This window comes from Epinephelus lanceolatus, chromosome 10 (assembly GCF_041903045.1).
Source record: "Epinephelus lanceolatus isolate andai-2023 chromosome 10, ASM4190304v1, whole genome shotgun sequence".
In the NCBI taxonomy this organism is placed as follows: Eukaryota; Metazoa; Chordata; class Actinopteri; order Perciformes; family Serranidae; genus Epinephelus; species Epinephelus lanceolatus.
The window spans coordinates 36,199,619-36,220,392 of NC_135743.1; the positions used below are offsets into that span (position 1 = coordinate 36,199,619).

A 20,774-nucleotide genomic window follows, 5' to 3' on the forward strand; every position below is an offset into this window, starting at 1 on the left:
TACAGTTAACCTCTTTCTCTGTAAAACAATCTTTAGTTCTCAAATCCAAATGGCTTTGGCCTTTCCCACTCCCTCACTTTATTTCAAATATTGCACCAAAGGTCCCATTCTCGCGGTTAGATTCACTTGTGTAAAACAAAGGAAATCAGTTGTTTTTCTAATAAAATGTTTAATCTTACACTGCACCCACTCCCTTTACTGCACCTCTGCAATATGTTACGCTATTTTTTCCAAAGCTAACAGGTTTCTTTCGGTTGTGTCATTGTCTCTGTAGAAATGGTTGAAGAGAGCCATGGTCCAGCTACTCCAGAAGAGATATCAAACTTGGAGGAATTCATCCCAACCAGACTCACGTGTCTCAGTCTGCTCCAAGTCTCAGTGACCATCTCCATGGCGGAGTTCAACCTCCTTCACACACTAATGCCTGTCATCATGGGATGCAAGGTACTGCATACAGACCTACATAGTTCCAAATAATGTCCTTGTATCTTGTATCTTTTTTGTACCTTCTTTTAGAAACTCTTTTTTTAATGGTTATTAATTTGCCATGGGTGATTGCATTACATAAAATTAAAGTATAAAAATCAAATATACAAACTGTAATGGAGAGAGAATGATGTGCACACAAAATGATCAGACACATTGCTAAAAGTCTGTAGATTGTACAGTACACATTGCATCTATTGACATTGAAGCTTCTACTTATCTGAACAGGCCACACATCGATAGGTTGCTTGGGTTTTGACAAATACTGTTTGCCAAGATACTTATGGTGAAGAACAAATCATAGTATGTGCTTAGTGCACCTTCAAGCTGATAAATATCTGGCTAAAAAGGTTTGATTTTTTTTTATAAATATTTGAATATGTTATATATCTCAAGAATGATAACAACATTCTTCAGTCGTGTGGTGAGGGGGAAAAAATCTTGTATTGTATTTTAGTGACTATTTGCTGATTATACCGTAGGTCTATAGTAAAACAATACAATTCAGACATCAGATCTAGCCATTATACCCATCCTTATAAAAATCATGCAGTATTTATGTCAAATATTGAGACTGAATTTAATTTTTAGATCTTGTCAGAGAGTTTACCTAGTTAAATATGAGGGAGACTGATACATATGTATCCTCCCTTTTAATCCCTTTCCCTCCTTTGATATTTTCAATCTTCCAGACTGCACCTGGGCCAGTCAACATGCCAGTGTTTCAGCCAGTGTGCCCACTACCTTCTGTGCAGTTCCAGGTGGAAAGGGTGAATGTCGAACACTCTGTGCCCATGTATGCTCCAGAGCTGGTCAGCACTGTCAGCAGTCTCAGCCAACCTTCTGACAACCTGCTACATCACTGCTATTCACACTTCTACCTCAAGGTGAGCACAGCAATATTAAAATCCAGCTGGCCTTTCTGTAGATACAGTATAAAACAGTTCTGTACTGTTCTGCTAAAACAGTTGGTTCGATGTTAGAACTGTATCCTACATATACACCTGACTTTTTACAAAGGTCTGTCAGATCCACTTAGGCTATCTAGGCCACAGTTAAAGCATCATATCTCAGGTTAGTTGAGCATTTGTTGATTTGGTTCTCAAGTTGGAAGTTATTTGATGTTTAAGTCCAAACTACACTAAAACAAAAAATTGTATTTCCCCTTAAGGGATTAATAAAGTACGCCTTCTTCTATACCGGGTATTTGATAATGTACACTGTAAAGGTTGTGGTAGACTGGGTGCAAAACCACACTCTCATACTCTTACATAATACGGAAAACTACAATTTATCCTTGTGCCATTTTTTTCCTGTCCTTTGCCATTTTTATTTAGCACAGGTTTGTATATGTTTTTATTTTATTTACCTTCTTTTATTTTACATTTATCTCTTTATCCGTCATATCTTCAGTTTACACAAAATATAGCAATTCGTAGAGTTCCGTTTTCATGCACTTCAGTCATAAGTCAGTAGGCCAGCCTCATGGCCACAGTCTTAACTCCACTCTGAAATAACCCTAATGACCTTGATGACCCCTTTTCACCTGGTCATAAAGATCTCAGTGCTAAGCCTTTCGATGAGCTCCAGTCCAACTCTGGTCTACTTCATGGTTTTAAACAAGCAGATTGATGGGATGCTACAGGCTTGTGATTGTGTAGCTGTGACATCCCCCTGTTACTGTGTTGACTGTATAGTTTTGAGTTTGATGCTTAATAGATATAACTCATTGTTAATTACAGTTACAATTGCCAAAAACATCAGACTGGGGCCTATGACAAAACGCTATGGTTTCTCAGAGAACAAGTGTAAAATCACAAGGCGAAAGGCAAAATCTTTGTCAGCTGTGCTTTTATCAGATTGCTTTATATGATAAGGCCAATTTTATGAGCAGTTATTTAGTATGTAAAGTTTGTGCTATCTGAAAATTGTGGCAGTTCCTAAGAATGGTCAAGAGACAGCTTAGAAAAATCTGAACAATCTGCTGGGAAAGCTGTTTAAACATACTATTCACACCATTTGTTGTTAGACCATTTAAAAGTTGAAATGCTGTACTATTATGTATATATACTATGTAATACCTCTTTGTAGAATGCACGTGGTTATAGCAAAACATTTAGAAATAATCATTGATCTTCCTCTGAATCTGTATTGGCATTTTGTATATGTAGCTGTTACATTATTTTTTTACTTACACACAATGTGATCAGTTATTTATTTATATACAGGTTAAGGTAATATCATATCTGACAGTGGTAGTGTCTAGAGTAAACTGCACTTTTGTCTAACACTTCATTGTATAAATTAACCCATAAACCAACTAGAAAAAAAGGTTTTAATCTCTGTATTTATAGTTTACTTGAAGGCCCGGATGTTCCATGGGGTGCGTATAGAATTATGGAGAATTTAGCAAATTCAGCAAATTCACCTTTTAGGAAGCCTGGATAACAGATCTTTAGTAACCTGGGGTGGCCCAGTCTGGCCTGGTATGGCCTGGGTGTGTTTTTTTAAGGCAGGATGTTTGCTGGACATCATGCTGGTAGTCCTTATCACAGGGTCACTGCAGGGTTAACAGTCAACTGGTCAGTGGCCAAGGATCCTTCTGACCAATCAGCCAATCAGCCTCTGTATCTGCCAAGGTACTAATTCTGCCTCTGGATTTTGGCAGTGGGATCATGACAGGGTGGAGGTCAGTCTGGCCACAATTCACCCACTTCAGGAAGTGATTTGAAACGGGTATAAACTAAGGCTTATCTTAATCTGTCTTTTATTGACACTGGCTGACAAAGCTAAGGTGTCTGTCTTGAGGGTAGTGGTTAGCCATTGTCTCACTTTTCCATGGATATAGACATGAACTCAACGTCAGCCTTGCTCAGCAAGGAGGCCACAGAAGTAAATAGACCGATCATAATTGAAAACTTGGGCTATTTGAATAAGTAGTTGCTTCGGGCTGCCGAAAGGAGAACAGAATTTGAAGTCTGGTCTCCCAGAGGAGGCTGTAGTGAATCAGTCTGTGGCTATATGGCCCCAAGCTTGCATTTCAAAGTAGGATTTTTATTATGTCTACATCTGTATCTGGCAATCACACAATTCAACTAGATATACTACTCTGGTGTGTAATATTACGTCCATAGGCCAGTTGTCCTATTATAAATGAATTATCATTTTAGTTTCATCCAAAGTTTTGTCTGTCTGCTCTGGGCCATCTGCACAGGAAAGTGGCTTGGTAGACCTCCACTTGCAGGAATTGAATGAATCCTGCCCAGTGCATACACAGCAGCTGCATGTGGGACAGCTGGGCCCAGCCATCATCCACTGCCTCAAATATTAAACAGGACTTCATCCACCATGTTCACCATTAACAGCATGTAAACATTGAGGTTGCAGTACAGTATGTATCCAGCAATGGTTAGATTAGGAGCTACATTGTCACTAAAAGAAACCGCATTGAGTTGAGTGAGTCTAAAAATCTCTTCCCTAGAAAAATACATGAATGTTACGCACCAATCTGGGTGTGATCTTGCCATGGACCTGATCAATTTGTTCGTGTAAAAGATGTTGTGACTGCGGTTAATTGGGTGCAAGTATTGTCTTGCTATTGCATCTCTCTTACTATATGTATGTCCGCTTGTTTGCAAAAAAACCTCAAATTTGTTATGAAAACTTCAGTTCAGAGTGTACATGTTTGTTGGTAAACAAATCTGTGTTGGTGAACTGCACAAACCACCCACAAACTTTTCAGCCTCAGCAGTGTGTGTCCTCATTAAATCACACTGCAGTGGTCACATCACTTCTGCTATGTACTACAACTGTGCTTTAAAAAACTATTACAGAAAAGAAACACGTTTGTAGTGGTCTAATGTGCAATATGTATACTTTTTTTTGAGAGTTCAACATAAGGATATTTTTATCAGGGCTTCCCAGAGTATTGGATAGACTTGCTGACAGGTCTACAGTAAACAAGGACGATAAGATGATTTTGTCTTTTTTTGTCATTATAAGAGCGCAGCTTTGGGCTATGGCCGATCTGCTGAAGACAGATAGGGTCAAAACAGCTCAGTGGTGATTGAGATGAGAGAACAACAGCACTGGCTCTTCGCTGCTGTGTTGTCTTTTCAGAAGCTGTGTGAACTCAATGAGAGCTGACATGTTTTTTCTGTGGATCCAGTAAATGGTTTGATATATACATTGCTGAATATGCATTTCCATGTCTGCTTTTTTTCTCCCCCGTCTTTCCTTCTCTTCTCTCCCTTCCACCATATCTTACACTTTCTCCCTTTCTTGCTGTCTCTTTCCAGGTGTTTGGGTTCCAGGCAGGCTTGACATGCCAGGACACCACAGGGGGTTTCTTGCCTCTCATCCCCATCATCCCTTCCTTCAGCACTGCACTCTATGGGAAGCTGATCCAGATGCCTGCATACTGGTGAGCACTTGTAATATGGATGGAAATTTGATTGAGCACAGAAGCAGATAGAGTTCCCCGTGTAAACTTATATTATTAATTTGTCACTGCTGATTATTTCATTTGGCAAACTGCCATGGTTTGGCTATTACTATCATGTCTACCTCGGGTTTATAGGCTTTACAATGTCATATTTGCCCCTTTAAAGTCACTGGGACTGAAGTGATGGCAAAAAAGTTAAGCCAAATCCTGCCCCACATGAATTTGACACGTACATTATGCAAAATGGTTTACTTTGTCTAAATCATTGCTTTGTTCATACTTGGTTCCTGCTTGATTGAGTCTGAAACTTTAATCCCTAAGCAAATGAGTCATACCCCTTTTCCACCATGTGCAGTAGTCTCAGTAACAGTTGGTCCGTGCTTGTGTTTTTGGTAAAAACAAGTATCTGTAAAAACAGAACAAAGGTTCACAGGTAAACAGTGTAATCTACAATTTTTGCTGGTGGAAATGCAGGCTGGTCAACTAGATAGAACCAAGGTTCCAAGACTCCTAAAGAGAACTGGTTAAAAACCAGAGCCAGTGTGCTGGAAAAGCGGTATCAGTATCTCCAAATGTTTTGTCTTTCTGCCAACCTTTTTGTAGTAGGCAACATTTAGTGCTGGTTTTGGATAGTGTGGAGTCTACACTGTATGTTCTTTATGCTGATCACTGAAGTGGGAATGTTCAATGGCATGCATGCATCACAGTTAAATAACGGTGCTGATACAACAGAAAACATAATTTCAGTCTTCCAGAGGAAATGGTTTCTGTGTGTTTGGTTCAAGTAAAAACATCCCCACATGTTTGTGCTGTGGACACATCCTGAGACAGCCACCAAAAAGAATTTCACTATACAGTATTGCTGTCAGTAGCTTACAGGTCTGGTATGCAGAAAACTACTTCAGGCTGGGTACTGAAGTACTGTGCCTGTTTTGCTAGAGACAGGTGTAGTGTTGTACAATTGAACATATTGATTGAGGTAATTACTGGCAGCACAATGTGCTTATGCACATTCCTCAAAGTAGACACTGTATGTAATGCACTGGCCATTGTCTGTTGACGCAAGAGACTTAGTCAACTACAATAAATAGAAAGATGTTTTACATTCTACAAGCAGCTGTGGATGGCATTATAGGTAACAATCCCTCTTCAATTCAACCCAGTAAAGATGCATACCAAAGTGAGCGAGGCAAACATAACATGAAACTTTTTTTTTTTTTTTTATTTGGGAAAGGTTTGGGTGTTGACCTCCTGTGTGTATGCGTCCTTGGCAAGTGTGTATATGCATGTTTGGCCTGTCTGTACAAAGTGTGTGTATGTGAGTGTGTGATGTGTGTTGTTAGGCCCATGTATTGTACTTTATGAAGAGGATTGCAGCCTTTTGCGGGCAGTGCATCAGAGGGTATTTAAAGTGATGGATGAGCCACTTCTTCAGTGGTCGGTGGGGAAAACAGAAAAACGGAGTCATCGGGTAACAACTGCAACAATTTCTCAGATGGTTTGAAACACAAGGAGAGGAAAATAAGACAACGCTGTCTATGGAGATGAAAAAACATATTGCTATATCCCTGTCCTTGTACCAGACAGAGGATGACTCATTGGGGATGTCCCCCAGAGAGGGTAGGAGTTGAAGAGAGGACAAGGAGGGAAAGAGGAGGTGGAATGGTTGGAGAAATAGGAGATTTGAAAGAGATCGACAAGAAATGAATCTATAGTCTTTAAATGTTGAAGCTATCGAAATAGAGAGAGGGTGGAAGAGAACAAGGAGATAAGGAAAAGACCTGGAACTACATAAATAAACATCCCAGTGTGGAGATTGTAGACAGCAAGTTGAAGATAGAATGGAGAGAACAGAAGCAAGACAAAAAGGGGAGAATAGACGAGAGGGTGAAAGATGAGTAGAGGAAGAAAGGATGAAGAAAAAATTGTAAATTGGCAGTTTTATGGGACTACAGGGAAGAGGGATAAGGCAAAAACTTGGGTAGACGCATAAAGGAGGGAGAGAAACAGAAACTTTTTAGAGAATGAACAGTCTCAGAGTAGGTTTACAGTATGGATCTGTGTGTGGTGTTTAACATCATGGAGTGTGGATTTACTCTCATCATTGAAAATACTGTAATAAACTTTGTCCGCCCTTGCACTTTTGCCATTATGCATATAAATATGTCTATATTTGTATTAAATAGCCTTTTGGGGTCATTTTTCATTTAGGAATAACCTGATGCGCCAGATGGTTTGTTACACAGAACCATCTTAGAGACCGTCACTGGAAACTGGAAAAGGGCAGGCGCTTTCCAAAAAGCTGGTGACCGGATGAACTGTCACTCTGTCATGGTCATGGTCATTAGGAAAGCCATAACCAGTCGGTAGAGCAAAAACATCTTGTCCACCTTCAGCACCCTTCTTTGCTCCTCATTCTACCAAGCCACTTTCCTGTGCATATGACCCAAGTAATGCTTTTCAGTTTCTAGCATGTCTGGTTGATAGAGACAAATAAATTAATTTTTCAGTCTTTGAAATACAGAGATGTGTTGGAAATATAATTGTCTCCATTATTTACTTTATCACTTTAAGTTCACAAGTAATCATCATCTGGAAAATTTCTGATGCAAGCAAGCACACACACACACACACACACACACACACACACACACACACACACACACCCTGTGCCCTCTCTCTCACACCTTGCAGTCAAAGTGCCTGTTAAAGCAGGAAACCTGTGCAAGAGCACTAGCTTGGGAATCGATTTCCTCCCATTAGTTTAGATTTAAACATGTCAAAGAGCTGCAGATGGTTTTGACTTTTCCTGACTCCTTCTCCAGGCAAAAATTGTATCTACTGTACTGTACAGTGGTTAGCTAGCCACAGAGGGAACCACAAGGCCCTAATTCAATGGTGTGTGCGTGTGTGTGTGTGTGTGTGTGTGTGTGTGTGTGTGTGTGTGTGTGTGTGTGTGTGTGTGTGTGTGTGTCTGGAGACAGAACCTGATTCCCTGTGCTCTCTGCTCCCAATAAGAGACTGCTAGCTGCTTGTTTGATCTCTAGCCCCCTCTGTTTCTGCCCTGCCTGCCTCAAATAGTGGATTCAGATGTCAAACGGATGTTATTTTTCTTTCTGACAATCACTAGATGTTTCTCATCTCCAGAGGGCCTTCCAGATCAATGCCCTCCCGTGGCTTTTCTTTTAGCCTGGACCAGCCCTTGGAAATAACACTGACAACCTCTCACAGAGTCTCTTTGACACGTTAAGAAAGTGCTCTGTTATTCTTTGTTGTAAGCAAGCCTTTGATGGATTGCAGTATGTACATGTCCAGTAACAGTGTGCACCAGGAGTCCTTATCTTCATGAACATCTATTGGTCTGTCTAGACTATGTGATGGGATTGCGATCATACCTCCAAATAGGTGAACACGCAATACCAAAGATAATTCTACTGCTTTTAACAGGATTGTTTCCACTTCATCTCATTTGTCTCATCCCCATTTTAAATTTAGCTTGATGTTTCCGACACTTGGACAGGTTAGAAGCACTTCTCGCATTTTCTAACACTTGCCTGTTTGTTTTACTGTCAGTCTCTTTTCTGTAGATGATAATGGAACTGGGTGATTTGTGCAGGGTTATGAGTTTTGAACCTGCCATTTCAAGCCTTGAAGTGACTCATATTTGACCCTTCCGTCTAAGCGGGAGGTATGGTTGTCTTCTGGCTTCCTGGCCTGTGTGTCTTTACAGTCAAAATCCAATTAACACAACCTGACAGTTTGCTCCTTGAAAAATGATGGTGAGCAGGTTTGACAGAAAAGTAGACAGTGTTTAGAAGAGGAGAGGAGAGAAATAGAGGGTGCTGAGTGACAGCTGGCTAAGGTAGTAAGTGAGTAATTGATTGGTTTCCCATTGTGCTACAGTTCTCTGCTGAGTTTAACTTTCATAGTTTTGCTTAGTTGTCTCTCTGTGTGCCTGTGTGAAAAAAATAGAAATGGCCTGGAATAAATGAACAGTGAATTAAAAGGCTGAGAGGACATCTTGATTTCAGTTGACTTTATTCTCAGTGTGCAGTGGGATTCCTGAGTGGAACTCACACCATTTGTACCAACACAACTGTATTAATACATGTGATCACAGTATGTAGGTGCCAGACACTTCCTCTACTAAAGGTGAAAGTGGAGTGACACATTGGGTCAATGGGGAAGCCAAAAGATGCACTCCACCAGATGGTAGCATTTAATTTGACTGTATTGATGTTTATTTTGGGACTGCTCCTCAGCGGCTGATGTAACTCTAACAACACCCCTTTCCAAGATGTTCTGTTCTCTGAGCAGACACTGAGCAGAGCTGTACAAGCTTTTGAAGTTTAAGGAAATATGAAAGAAAGTGGGAAGCATGAGACCTTAGTGAAGGTGCGGGAGAGAGAGAGAGACAGAGACAGTGAGAGAGTGCTCTGAGAAAAAAGAGCAGTCTCCAGTGTCTTTGTCAAACCTCAGCAGTTGTGTTATGCATATTATTGGATCAGCTTTTCCATTACCAGCGTAAAAGGTAGCATTAGATTTGTCTCCCTCTGAACTCTGGATTAAATGTAAATGATGACTGACGGGAGAGAAGGGTAGCCTGGATTAAGGAAGTACAGAAGGTGATGTCATATGCACATATTTTGCATCTCTCTCTTCTGTTCTCTCTCTTTCTCTCTTACTCCCATAGGCGCATGAACATACAAATATGTTAGTCATTGTGCAGCCAGCTCATGCTTAAGCAAGCATGTATAACTGCCAGGTGATCATGAGGGATTTGAAGAGGCACGGGCATCTGTATAGATCCAGCATTTCTCTTGATGAGTTGGCCTGCAGTGCATTCTGTAGCTCATGTTTCCTTCAGTCTCACCACAAAGGCTCCGTCTTCTCACAGTAGGCAGCAAGGGGCTTTTACTGGGGAAAGTACACTGCCTTGACATCCTCTCCTTGCCAGCTCTGGCTTTCACTGGGCATTTGGTATTGTGTGTGGGACCTTGGATTTGTCCAATTAGACAAAAATGTCTTTGTTTTCTCAGTTTTAAGGCAAAATGAATTTTTAAGGCAGAACAATTGCTTTAGAATAAATTGACTTTGACCTTGTGGTTCCACATATTATATTTTTTGTAAACATTAAAAGATCATCCAGTTAGGGAGCTGCCAACCTGATATGTTGTCCCAAAACGCCCTGGTGAGGGCACCTCGGCTCAGTTGTAATGTTTTAACCACCTGGCCATTTTATTTTTGTGTGGAGATGTGGGAACAAACTTGGAAACTGCACAACCAACTGAAATGTGTCATTTGGTTGTTGTCACTATGATAAAGTTGATTCTGACACCACCCTGTGACAAGACAAGGCATCACAGTGGCTAATATGTAACTGACAGCGAGTGTTAGCTGTTGTTAAACAGTAAGCTAACATCCACTTGATCACTGTCACTATGGTCACTACAGTCTTTGGTTGGGCTCTGGAGTTAGAGTAACGTAGAAGATGCCAATTGAGACACTGAGATAAGGTTTCTTTTAAGACAGCATCAAAGTCATTAGGATACATCCTCTGGAAATCATGAATATCTGTAAAATTTCATGGCAATCACTCTAATATTTGTTGAGATATGTCAGTCTGGACCAAAGTGGTGGAAAGACTTACATTGCTAAAACCACCACAAAGATGTTTATCTGCACTGGACAGGGGTCATTTCAACTAGAAAAAACTCCAGCTAAATTTAATATTTACCTACATCTATCTTTCTTGTGTATGTTAAAGTATGCGTATATTTAAATTTGGTCTAAATGTTTTATACTCAACAACAGCCTATTGCAGTTTCACCTGTGATACTAAGATTTGTTGATGAAAGTGAAATGTTAATGGCTGAATAAAATTCTATAAAAAGTCTTGACAAGTAAAAACAGGTACTCCACTATTTTTGTAAACAGTAAAAAAAAAATCAGATTATGAGATTTTATAATTGCTTAATATTGTATTTTATAATGACCATCACGTTTTGTCAATCATTTTTGTAAACAACAAATGGCATACTTCTTATAGTTTATGAATAACCTCATCTGCAATATGAATTAATTATTATTATTATCAGCCATATTGTATCTGAAATTATTTGTGAGAATTCTTGTGTAAAACTTTTTGTCACGCAAAGAAAAACAACTTATATTGTTTGATATTAAACAATAATAACAGGAATAAATCAAATGAAATCTTAAAAATTTCTGTGTAAAATGATTGCACTGACATAGCTAAGATTTTGAGCAGAGTTATTGAAAAGTATTGAAGTCGCAGTTTCCCCTCTTGGTACACTACCATGTACTAACAGGGCAGTCATTTGGATAGCAAAAAGCCAAAATCCTCTGAAATGAACTTTCACTCCCAGTGAATTAAAGTGCAGCTGAGAGGCATCAGGCTGTACTTATCCCTAATGAAAGGCAATGTATGTGGCCGCCAACTTCACAGGGACTCTACAGAGAGTTTCAATTGGTCTGGCTGTTAAACCTGTTATCCCAGATAATATCGGTGCCTGCAAAAAAAAAAAAAAAAAAAAAAATTAAAAAAAGCCAGAAGGAGGTGGCAGTAGGGAATGGATGTTAGAAGTGCCACCTGCATCGATCTCCCAAAAACCTAACCTCACTCTCAGACACATGAACACACTTCACGCACACACTTTTGCTCACACCATATAATATTGCTTATGCAGGGCCACCTGACGGCAACAGCATATGGAGGCAGGCCAAGGCTGGGGCCCACCAACCAACCAACAAACCAGCAGCAGCCTAGTGTGACTCGTCGCATTGCAGGTCATAATTCAGCCCCATGCCAGCTTTTATGTGGCGTTTTTAGCAGCCCCTGTTCCTCGCTCAGCTATTTCTGAGGGGATAATTTCTTTAAGCATGTGGTATTACAGGTGCATGTTATATAGCCACAGAAAGCGGACTTGCCTTACAAGTGTTTCTGAATAGAAAAGAATGTTGGCTCTCCCTTGATATCTAATTATTGATCTAACTCTATTAGCATTGTCAATGGCGAGTTCAGTTTTTAGCACTACCTGTAGGATTTTTTTTATGTGAAGTTGAGAAGTCCATTACTATGTCTGGACCAGTAGTCTAGACTTTAGATTAGCTCATGTTGTGATTTATGAAGGCTGCTTGAGGCATCTGAGGCATGAGGCTTCTGGTGTGATTGTAATGCCTCATTACTCCTGTTCATAGTTAGTCATAGCAAGCTGCTCCTGGTCTATGTCTCCAAGCACAGCCAAGAACAGGAGGACAAATGCTTTCTGTGTCCTTCAGTAGTGAGCCATAGAGATCCAAGTCAAATTTAGCAAATGTACATGAACAGCACTCACTGGTGAGAACATTGACTGCGGCTGTTACATTTGTCTACTAGCCATTTTGGCAGGCAATATCATTAACAAGTTGAATTGGAATAATCATTTTGGCTGATGAAAACTGATTTGGGAGTGGCTGTTGGATGGAAAAGTCCATTTCTGTGCACTGAGTATACATTTATTTGACTTACGACAGAGATCTTGTGAATGATGTCACACACACACACACACACACACACACACACACACAGCTTCTGCGTCAACCGTTGTGCCCCTCAACCAAACTTTGATTAGTGTTGATTTTATAATGGAGTAATCGCTTGTATTACTCATCAAGGTCTTAAGTGAGAGGTCTGTGTAGGCTGGGTTAACGTTACTGTGCTCTGTGATGGTGAAGGATAATTGAATGACCTTAAATCAACGTGTGGTTGCTGTGGTCATGCTCAGCTTTGAGTTGTGGTTCGGAGGCCATAAGAGCAGCAGGGAATTCATTTAGTTGAACAACGCAGGGCAAGAACTAGGCCCTTCTCTGTTCTTGAAGAAACATGGGAATGTTTTCAGAAAGAACAAGTTTTCACATGATGAAGCTGAAGGGATTTTAAGCACACACTGCAACAAGTAGGCTTTATGTATTAACAGGTGTGTATTAAAAGCCTGGAATGGCATATGATGTAATATTGTTCCACTTTTCACTCTGAAGCACAGGAGTGCAAGGGATTGTGAGCTGCAAGGTAAAACATCATATTTCGTGTGGCACAGTCTATAAAGTATTTTTGCCAACTTTGTGGTAAGGATTTTTTTCCTCCTCTACATCTGGTGTCAGACAGTTTTATTTGGTTTCATAGCTGACAGAGATCAATGGACATATTGAGGAGCCTTGTCTTAAGGAAATGGCATCAGCTAGTGTGAGGCTGGTGCTCTCAGTGATTGACGTCTCAGTTCTGATGGAAGCTTCCATTCCTTTGTGTCAAACTCTCAGTGCTACAGACAAGTCACTTTGCTTTAGAAGCTGCGTCCTTGCCCTTATGATTACAAGTGTCATTTGGTAGCTTAAATCAACATGGGTTTTAACTTGGCCCTAAAGTGTATATTATAGGCTATAATGTTGTCAAGAGGCAATAGTGTTGCTATCCAAGAATATCTATTGAATTTTAACTATGCCATGAGATGTATATGGATGTATAGGCCAGAGCCAAGATAGTGAATTCAGGAGCAGCTGTAGATGTTCAGTCGACTGAAAGACTCTATTAATGCCTGAATTAGTCATCTGAGGAACTGAAGCTTGAGGGAGGGAAAACAGTGGGAAATAGGGAAGGGTAGATGGATTATCAGCTCTGAGTGGATTATCATCTACTGTGGTGTGCATTCCACTGTCCTCTCCTCCCCACCAGGCCTCAGTGCTGCTCCGCCGCTTCCCAGATTCAAGCCCATCCAATTTTTTCCTGCTTAAGGAAAAAACTGCAATTGGTCAATAAGGAACAAGGCGGTACAGGAAAAAATAATCACAGCTTTTTTAACCAGGCTCAGGGAAAATCATTAATTCTTATTTTCAGTGACCATCTGCGTGAAGGTCAAAGGCCTTGGGAGACTAATATTGAGGACAACTACTTTGGATCAAAATAATGGACAGCCGGTGCTTCCGTTGACTGCTGCATTTGTTGTTTTGACAACGGGTCGTACAAAAGTCAGCAGCAGAATCTGAAAGTATATGTGATATTAGGTCTGTACTCTCTGGACAGAGGTCTCCTATCTCTGTGTGTCCTTATAAGGAGCCGCATGTCCTCCACAGCTGGACATGTTGGACAGAGGGAGGAAGCTACATGCACACACAGACACACCATTATACATACACATACACAGGCCTCTTGATGTGTTTTCCTTTAACGCCTGATGAACCACGTCATTGCCATTTTCTCGCCTTGCGGTCTGCAGCTGTCTGCACAACTTGATTAAAACATTTCTTTTAGTAATCCCTGTGTAATGAAGCCCTCTCCTGAGAATGAATCTCAGTGTGTGTGTTTGTAATTGTGTGTGTGTGAGGTGTGTGTGTGTGTGTGTGTGTGTGTGTGTGTGTGTGAGGTTGTGAGCATATGTGTGTGTTTTGGGTCAGGGGTGCTCCAGATGGGAGGAAGGGGAGGGCTGTGCGTGCGTGCGTGCGTGCGTGCGTGCCTGTGTGTGTGTGTGAGTGAGAGAGAGAGAGAGAGAGGGAGAGAGGGAGGAGTGTGGAGTGTTTCTTTCTATGAAGAGTTTGGGCTGTTTAGGACTGATGATTGAGAAATGCACACATGGAACACCTTTGACCCTGGGGAACCACAAAACTCTGAGCTGTGGCCGCAAATACAGTCCCTGCCTCCTCCTAACTCATACCCAGATCCAACACAGACACTTAAAGAGTTTGGTGAGGTTAGAGAATGGATGTCAACATTGATTGTGGTTGAGAGATACAATGAAAATGTAATCATGTAATTGCACCAGCAGAATCACAGTGAAACATCCTCACTTGACTAAATTACATTACATAAAGAAAAACACAGTGATGAATATACAGTGGGAAGTTTATACAGTACCTGAAGGTAAAAATATTAACACAGTAATAGGAGTCCTATGGTGTGATGTGAGCCTAATTAGAATATATTGCATCTATAAAAGATGGCTGCCAGTTAATGTGATGCTTTTACAGAAAATACTGTTGCTTGTTAATGGTCATGCGGAATCTCACTGTGTGCTGAAAAGTCAGCTTTAATATAACTTGAACCAAATTTGGAAAATTCTCATTGTTGACCACTTTATCTTCTTTACCTGCTCAAGTGGCATTTTCAAAGCTGGATTCAAAAGACTCTTGAGACGAGTAATAATTATGGCCAAGAGTCATTTATAGCTGCTGCTGAAAACAGCATTTGCTAAATTTCCTGTCAGAGACTCAGCTGCAGCTCTAGTTACATTTCCCATCAAGCCATTGACATAGTCCATTTGCAGTCAATGAAAGAAATGACATGAAAGAACATTATGTGAAATTGAAAAGAAAGACAAACAGTGTAATAAATGAGTTAGAGGTGCCATGTTATTATTTTTTTAAATTATTTTTTTCTTCTTTATTTTTCTTATGTTTTTTTCCCTTGACTTGACACATGCTTGCTTGGCTTTTCTATGGCAGTATTTTTTTTTCTTATTTTTCAAATGCCAGCCGTTTAACCAAATTGACATCCAGGTGCGAAAAGTTTCCCACCCCCCAAGTTGACCACTTAGGTGTTGTTGTTCTGTGTGAAGTGCTTGAATGATTTATAATGTTCATTTGGAGACTTTGCGAGACACTGTAGTGAGTCTTTTGTAGTAAGATAAAAGAGGGGACTTGAGAGCAGCCCATAACTCACTCTGGTTATTTTCAAGAGGGGTCAGTGACCTTGGCTTGGCAAGATGGGGAATTCTGCAATACTTCAAATCAATCTGCACCACAAAGAGAGAAAGGAAGAAAAAAGACGTTAAAAGCTGTCACTCTTGCCTTCCCTCCATTTTCAGTCTGATTCCCTCCAACACAGCTCTTGAAATTGGAAAACAAGAGCAGTAGGGGATTTGGTTAACATGTTTGAGTTGGGGAATGTTTGTATTGATAATTAAGGTAGGGTGTGACAGTGAATGATTTGTAGAAACTTCAGATAACTTATCTCTGGTCCCAAGACGGTGGCTATCTGTTGTATCTATCAGACAAATATGTCAGCCCATAATGGATTACATTGGCGTTGCTGTGGACACAGATAAGTTTAAGTCAAGAGAAAGTAGCACATTGTTCGGCCAGTCAAAATTGATTGACTATCTTGTTGACTTTTTGTTTCTTTTAGTTTCTTGGATCTAGTCTATGTTATCTCTGAGTACTTCCACTAAGTTTTAACTTTAAACAGTTTATTGGTGTCATGTTCCAGTTCATTTGGAATTTCCCATTAAGCTCCCATTACAGACAAATTCCACCTGTGTCAGAGAATGTGTGTTTGTGTGAGTGTGCCTCCCTCTCTCTCTGCGGTCCATTGACAGTCCAGACACCTTGCTCCACATCTCTTGCCGACCTCCCAGCCCCCATAGCTGTCTGTGTCACTGTATTTTGGAAAGAGTGAGGAAACTGATTTTCGGTACTGTACAGGATATGAGTAATAACAAAAATGAACCTTCTGGAAACTGTGCACAGGTTCCAAGCTTGTATTCTGGGACACTGTGTAAACCATTAGGGCCAGCTGCTCTTGGCGATATTCCTTCAATCACGGCAAGATGTGGATCTTTAAAAAAAAAAAAAAAAAAAGAATTTGCTGACCACATTTGGCCCTGCAATTTAGGCTTTCTAGTTTGCTTCATGCTTGCTTTCTCAGTAGTGTCCTCTGTCAGAACATCTGCACTAATGCCATCATATCCAGATTTCAACACATTACTGCCCATCTACATGTACGCAACACACACACTCACCTAATTGTGTATACACACAGACACATACCCCAACCAGCCGTCTTTAATTAGGCTACATTTATTTTTGTCTGTAAAAGTACAAAGCAACAACCTACCAGTTCTGCTATTCCTGAGTTTGTACTGGAGCTTTTCCAAATGGCTTTTTTAATGAGACTCCCCATGTTAGGTATTATTTTACCTGGAGAATAACATATGACCTGCAAGTTTGCGGTCTCTATCCTTCTCTTGCCTATGCTTGCTGTTTTCCCTTCATTTATGTTCGTGTTCTCTTCAGGGTTTGATTCTGTTTCTCTTTATACCTCTTCCCTTTTTGCTCAGCTTACAGAACAAGCATTCTGTCACTGTTGCAGATGCTTGCACACACGCACGCATGCACGCACGCACGCACGCACGCACGCACGCACGCACAAACCTCTCTGACTTTCATATTGGCAGCTAGTTTTATAATTGTTGCATTTAGAGGTTGTTAGAGCAGCAGGCCCCTTGTCAGCTGTGGCCTCATTACTGCCGCCGATCGTGCTCTGGCTAACCAACCTGCTGTTACTGGTTTGTATGCATGCATGTACAGGTGTGTATACACGTGTGCTTCTGTGACAGCATTTGTGCTGGCATCTAAGTATATGTGCATATTGGCAAAGAGTAATCTATTTGTGTCTGTACAGGTATGTGCATTTTTGTGCTTGTGTGCCTTTTTGCATTTTTGTGCTTGTGTGTGGCCTCTGTAAACCAGCAATCACAGCCTGTTAGCTAGAGCCCCAGCTGTATTTGTCTAAATATAGTTGTGACCACAGTCAGACCAGACCAGGAAGCTGATTAGCCTGAGAACCAATGGTCCGAATGGATCTCAGTTATTATACTGTGAAAAAGGTTTGCTACAGACACGGGTTACCTAGAGGCTGATTAAATGAGAGGTTAGGCTTAGCTAGTGATACCTTATGCTCGTAATGGCATAATGGGTCACCAGATGGCTCTCAGCCTTGTTTGGAACGAACAAAAAATGTTTTGTGAGGGTCCTCTGTTAAGTCAACTTCCTTTTCAATTTCACTCATTCATTTTAATGACTAAAAATAATTTGCTGTCCCTGCTTTATGTCCACATTTGAGCATGTACACAGAGGAAACAGTCAAGGCAAAGAGCACCACAGCTGGTACAGTGCTTATGACTCTGACTCACGCCCCCTGCACAACACCATGCCCTGTTGGGCCTGATTTTGACAGGGACACTGGACAGAAAGACCTTGTGCCAGCCAGTCAGCCAGTTACCCAGCCAAGCAGTCAGCAAGTCCGCCAACTGGCCTGTTCTAGCCCTGGTCCAGTTCTTTGTCACTCAGTCACGGCACCGACGGAGGACAGGTCGGGAAATGAGGCCTAATGTTGTTGAAATACACCAGAGGAAAGCATATTTCATTGGCTGAAATTGAAACACCTAATTTTTCATAGCTCCTGACTAATTTTGATTTCCTTTTAACATATTCCTGGTGGCCTCTGTGTTTTAATAAAAAAGTTATTGACTTAAAGGACTACTGTGAGGTCAGAGACAGCCTATTCAATGTGCACTGAAGTTCAAGCCAAGGACCTGATTTCTTAAATTATGAGTCAGGATCCAAAATGGGTTTTGGTGGTGGGTCTCCACATTATAAGCGTAGAAGTATGCTTTAATGACTTTTGCTCCCCAGGCTACAGAGTCCATTTCTAGTATGGATACTGTACTAAACCAGTAGACTGCATTTTGTTAGTTGCCCATATTTCACATTTTAAGATGTATGTTGTAGTGTAGTCATTTCTTACTGCTATTAATGACGCAGGTATTATTAGTTCTTCCATTTCCACCTCTTTGAGACTTTTGTTTCCTTCAAAGCCTGTGGTAACAGTGAAAGAACTGCCTGCCAGAAAGCTGTTTACCATGTTGCAGCAAGAAACACTGTCTGTGCCAGCTACTTAATGAAATCCGATGAGTGTCTGGCTGTCCTCACATCCAGCATTCCCAAAACACCCTAATGAGAGTTTCTGCTTCTCATTTAGCTCCAAGATCCAAGTTGCTGTTTGCAAAGAATTGGGCATAATATAATAAAAACAGGTGCATAATTAAAGTTTTAGACGACCACATGCACATGACAGCTCCCCTGAAACGCTATAAACACTGGAATAAGCCAACAAACTTTCATCCCTTGCCAGTCCTCTCATTGAAGTGGCTTTGCAGGCACATTTGCTCTGCATGTGGGGACATTGTTGTTGCTGGGTCCCCTTCACTTTCTTTTGTTCAGCAGCAGTCTGCTACGTGTACACACACACAGACGTGCACACATTTGAACACTCATGAAAATCAGTTTGATTGATGTCTTGCTGTATAGCATGCAACAGTAGTGATTTCTAATAGTAGAGGAGCATGACATTGCTTGGTTCACCATGGTGCCAAATGCACCATATGTTTCTAGGGAATTCAAAATGTATATGTGTGCTGTCAAGGTAAACTCATTGACCCTGTCACGTTTGGAGTTTCTCTCTCTTACTGCCTTTGTTTTTCCTATACTTTAACATCTCTCTTTATCAAACTCTATCTCTCTTTCTGTCTCATAGTAGTCCCCCTCTGAGACAGCAGGCAGTTAAGAACTCTGGGCCTGCCTGTGTGCAGCTAACAGCTCATGTCACCCTGCAGAACCACCCAGGAGCAGAAGAAAGGGAAAGATAAAGAGACACGGAGAGAAAGAGAGGGAGGGAAGCAGAGGAGTTAAACGATTGCAGAGCTGCCGAGCGGAGGGAGAGACCCCGTGACATATCCCACACTCTGAACTGGGACCAGACCAAAATGGATGTGTGATTAAATGAACTGTGATGCTCGTTCCTGACACGCCGCAGCCATCCCTGGAATTAGTCACGGTTCTATTTTCACCGAAAGCACTGCACAAAGAGCAGCGCCGCTTGCCTCCATTACAATGTGTAGTCAAGCGAGCACATGTGCACGCACACACACCCTTAAAAAGTAGATGTGTATCTAGGCTGGGGGCACTGCCAGTCCTCAAAAACCCAGCTGAAGAACCTCTCAGAGCAGAAGAGAGGAAAACAGGAGTGGAACCAAACAGGCTTGTTTTGCAGTGTTTAGTTCAGGCTCCCTGGGTGTTTTTCCAGTGAACAGAGGTTCCTGGGGACGCAGAGGGAGGGAAGGACAGGGGAAGAGAGAGAGAGAAAGAGAGAGAGATGTGAAGGATACAGATCAGTAGTTGTGATGATGACAAGTGCTCTATCACTCTCAGCACTGTGTATAATGTCATTCCTTGGTTGGTGTGTGTGTACGTTTAGTGGGGATTCCCTCCTCCTGCTGTTGCTGATGTCATGGATGAGATCTGAAGAACTGAGGAGCCATTACTTCACAGCCTGGATAGAAAAAGAGCTCAGAGACCTGATTCAGGGATTTGATGGGCAGTGTATGTGTGTCAAGATGTTTTTGTGTGTGGTATTGGAGATGTGCGAGAAGTGTGTTTCAGTGTGTTTGGATATAAATGAGTGATTACAGAGTGAATAGGGGAGACAGTGAGGCAAATACTAGAAAGGGGGGGATTGAAGAACAAATACATAATGTGTGTGTGTGTGTGTGTGTGTGTGTGTGTGTCAGATGATAAATGAGAGCATGGTCCACTGAGGTTCTGATGGACAGGGGCCTGGAGGACTCCATCCGACTGTGCTGTTACCTCATCCCCCTGAACGCTCAACTCATCAGCTTGTCATACACACACACTCACACAAACTCTCTCCCTCCACACTCTTGGAGACAGATGAAATGTTAAATGCGTAGAGATTCTTTTCAGGGTCAGGTTTCTGGGCTGTACATCTCTTCACATAAATCATCATCACAGTTTTGACGGAGGGGAGAAAAGGGTCGGCGGCAAAGAGGCAAACTACACCTACCTGCCAAGTAACTAAGGAAAGCTTGGCTTGCACTTGGTACTTCTTCAATTTGCTGTTGGAATGTAGTCCTACCTATTTGGCCACTCGCGCTATCAATGAGCTGTTTTATATTGTGATGTTATATTGATGGATTCATGGAAGCCATGAACCATT

General features: G+C 41.2%; 1 protein-coding gene across 2 annotated transcripts in view; it reads left to right on the forward strand.

Moving 5' to 3' along the window:
- Window positions 1-20,774, forward strand: part of vps13b (vacuolar protein sorting 13 homolog B) — a 354,297-nt gene that overhangs the window by 57,938 nt on the left and 275,585 nt on the right. For both annotated transcript variants that reach the window (XM_078171989.1, XM_078171988.1), the window contains exons 14-16: window positions 275-444; window positions 1,179-1,373; window positions 4,785-4,909. In XM_078171989.1, the coding sequence (XP_078028115.1) occupies window positions 275-444; window positions 1,179-1,373; window positions 4,785-4,909 (490 nt within the window). The remainder of the gene's footprint in view (window positions 1-274; window positions 445-1,178; window positions 1,374-4,784; window positions 4,910-20,774) is intronic.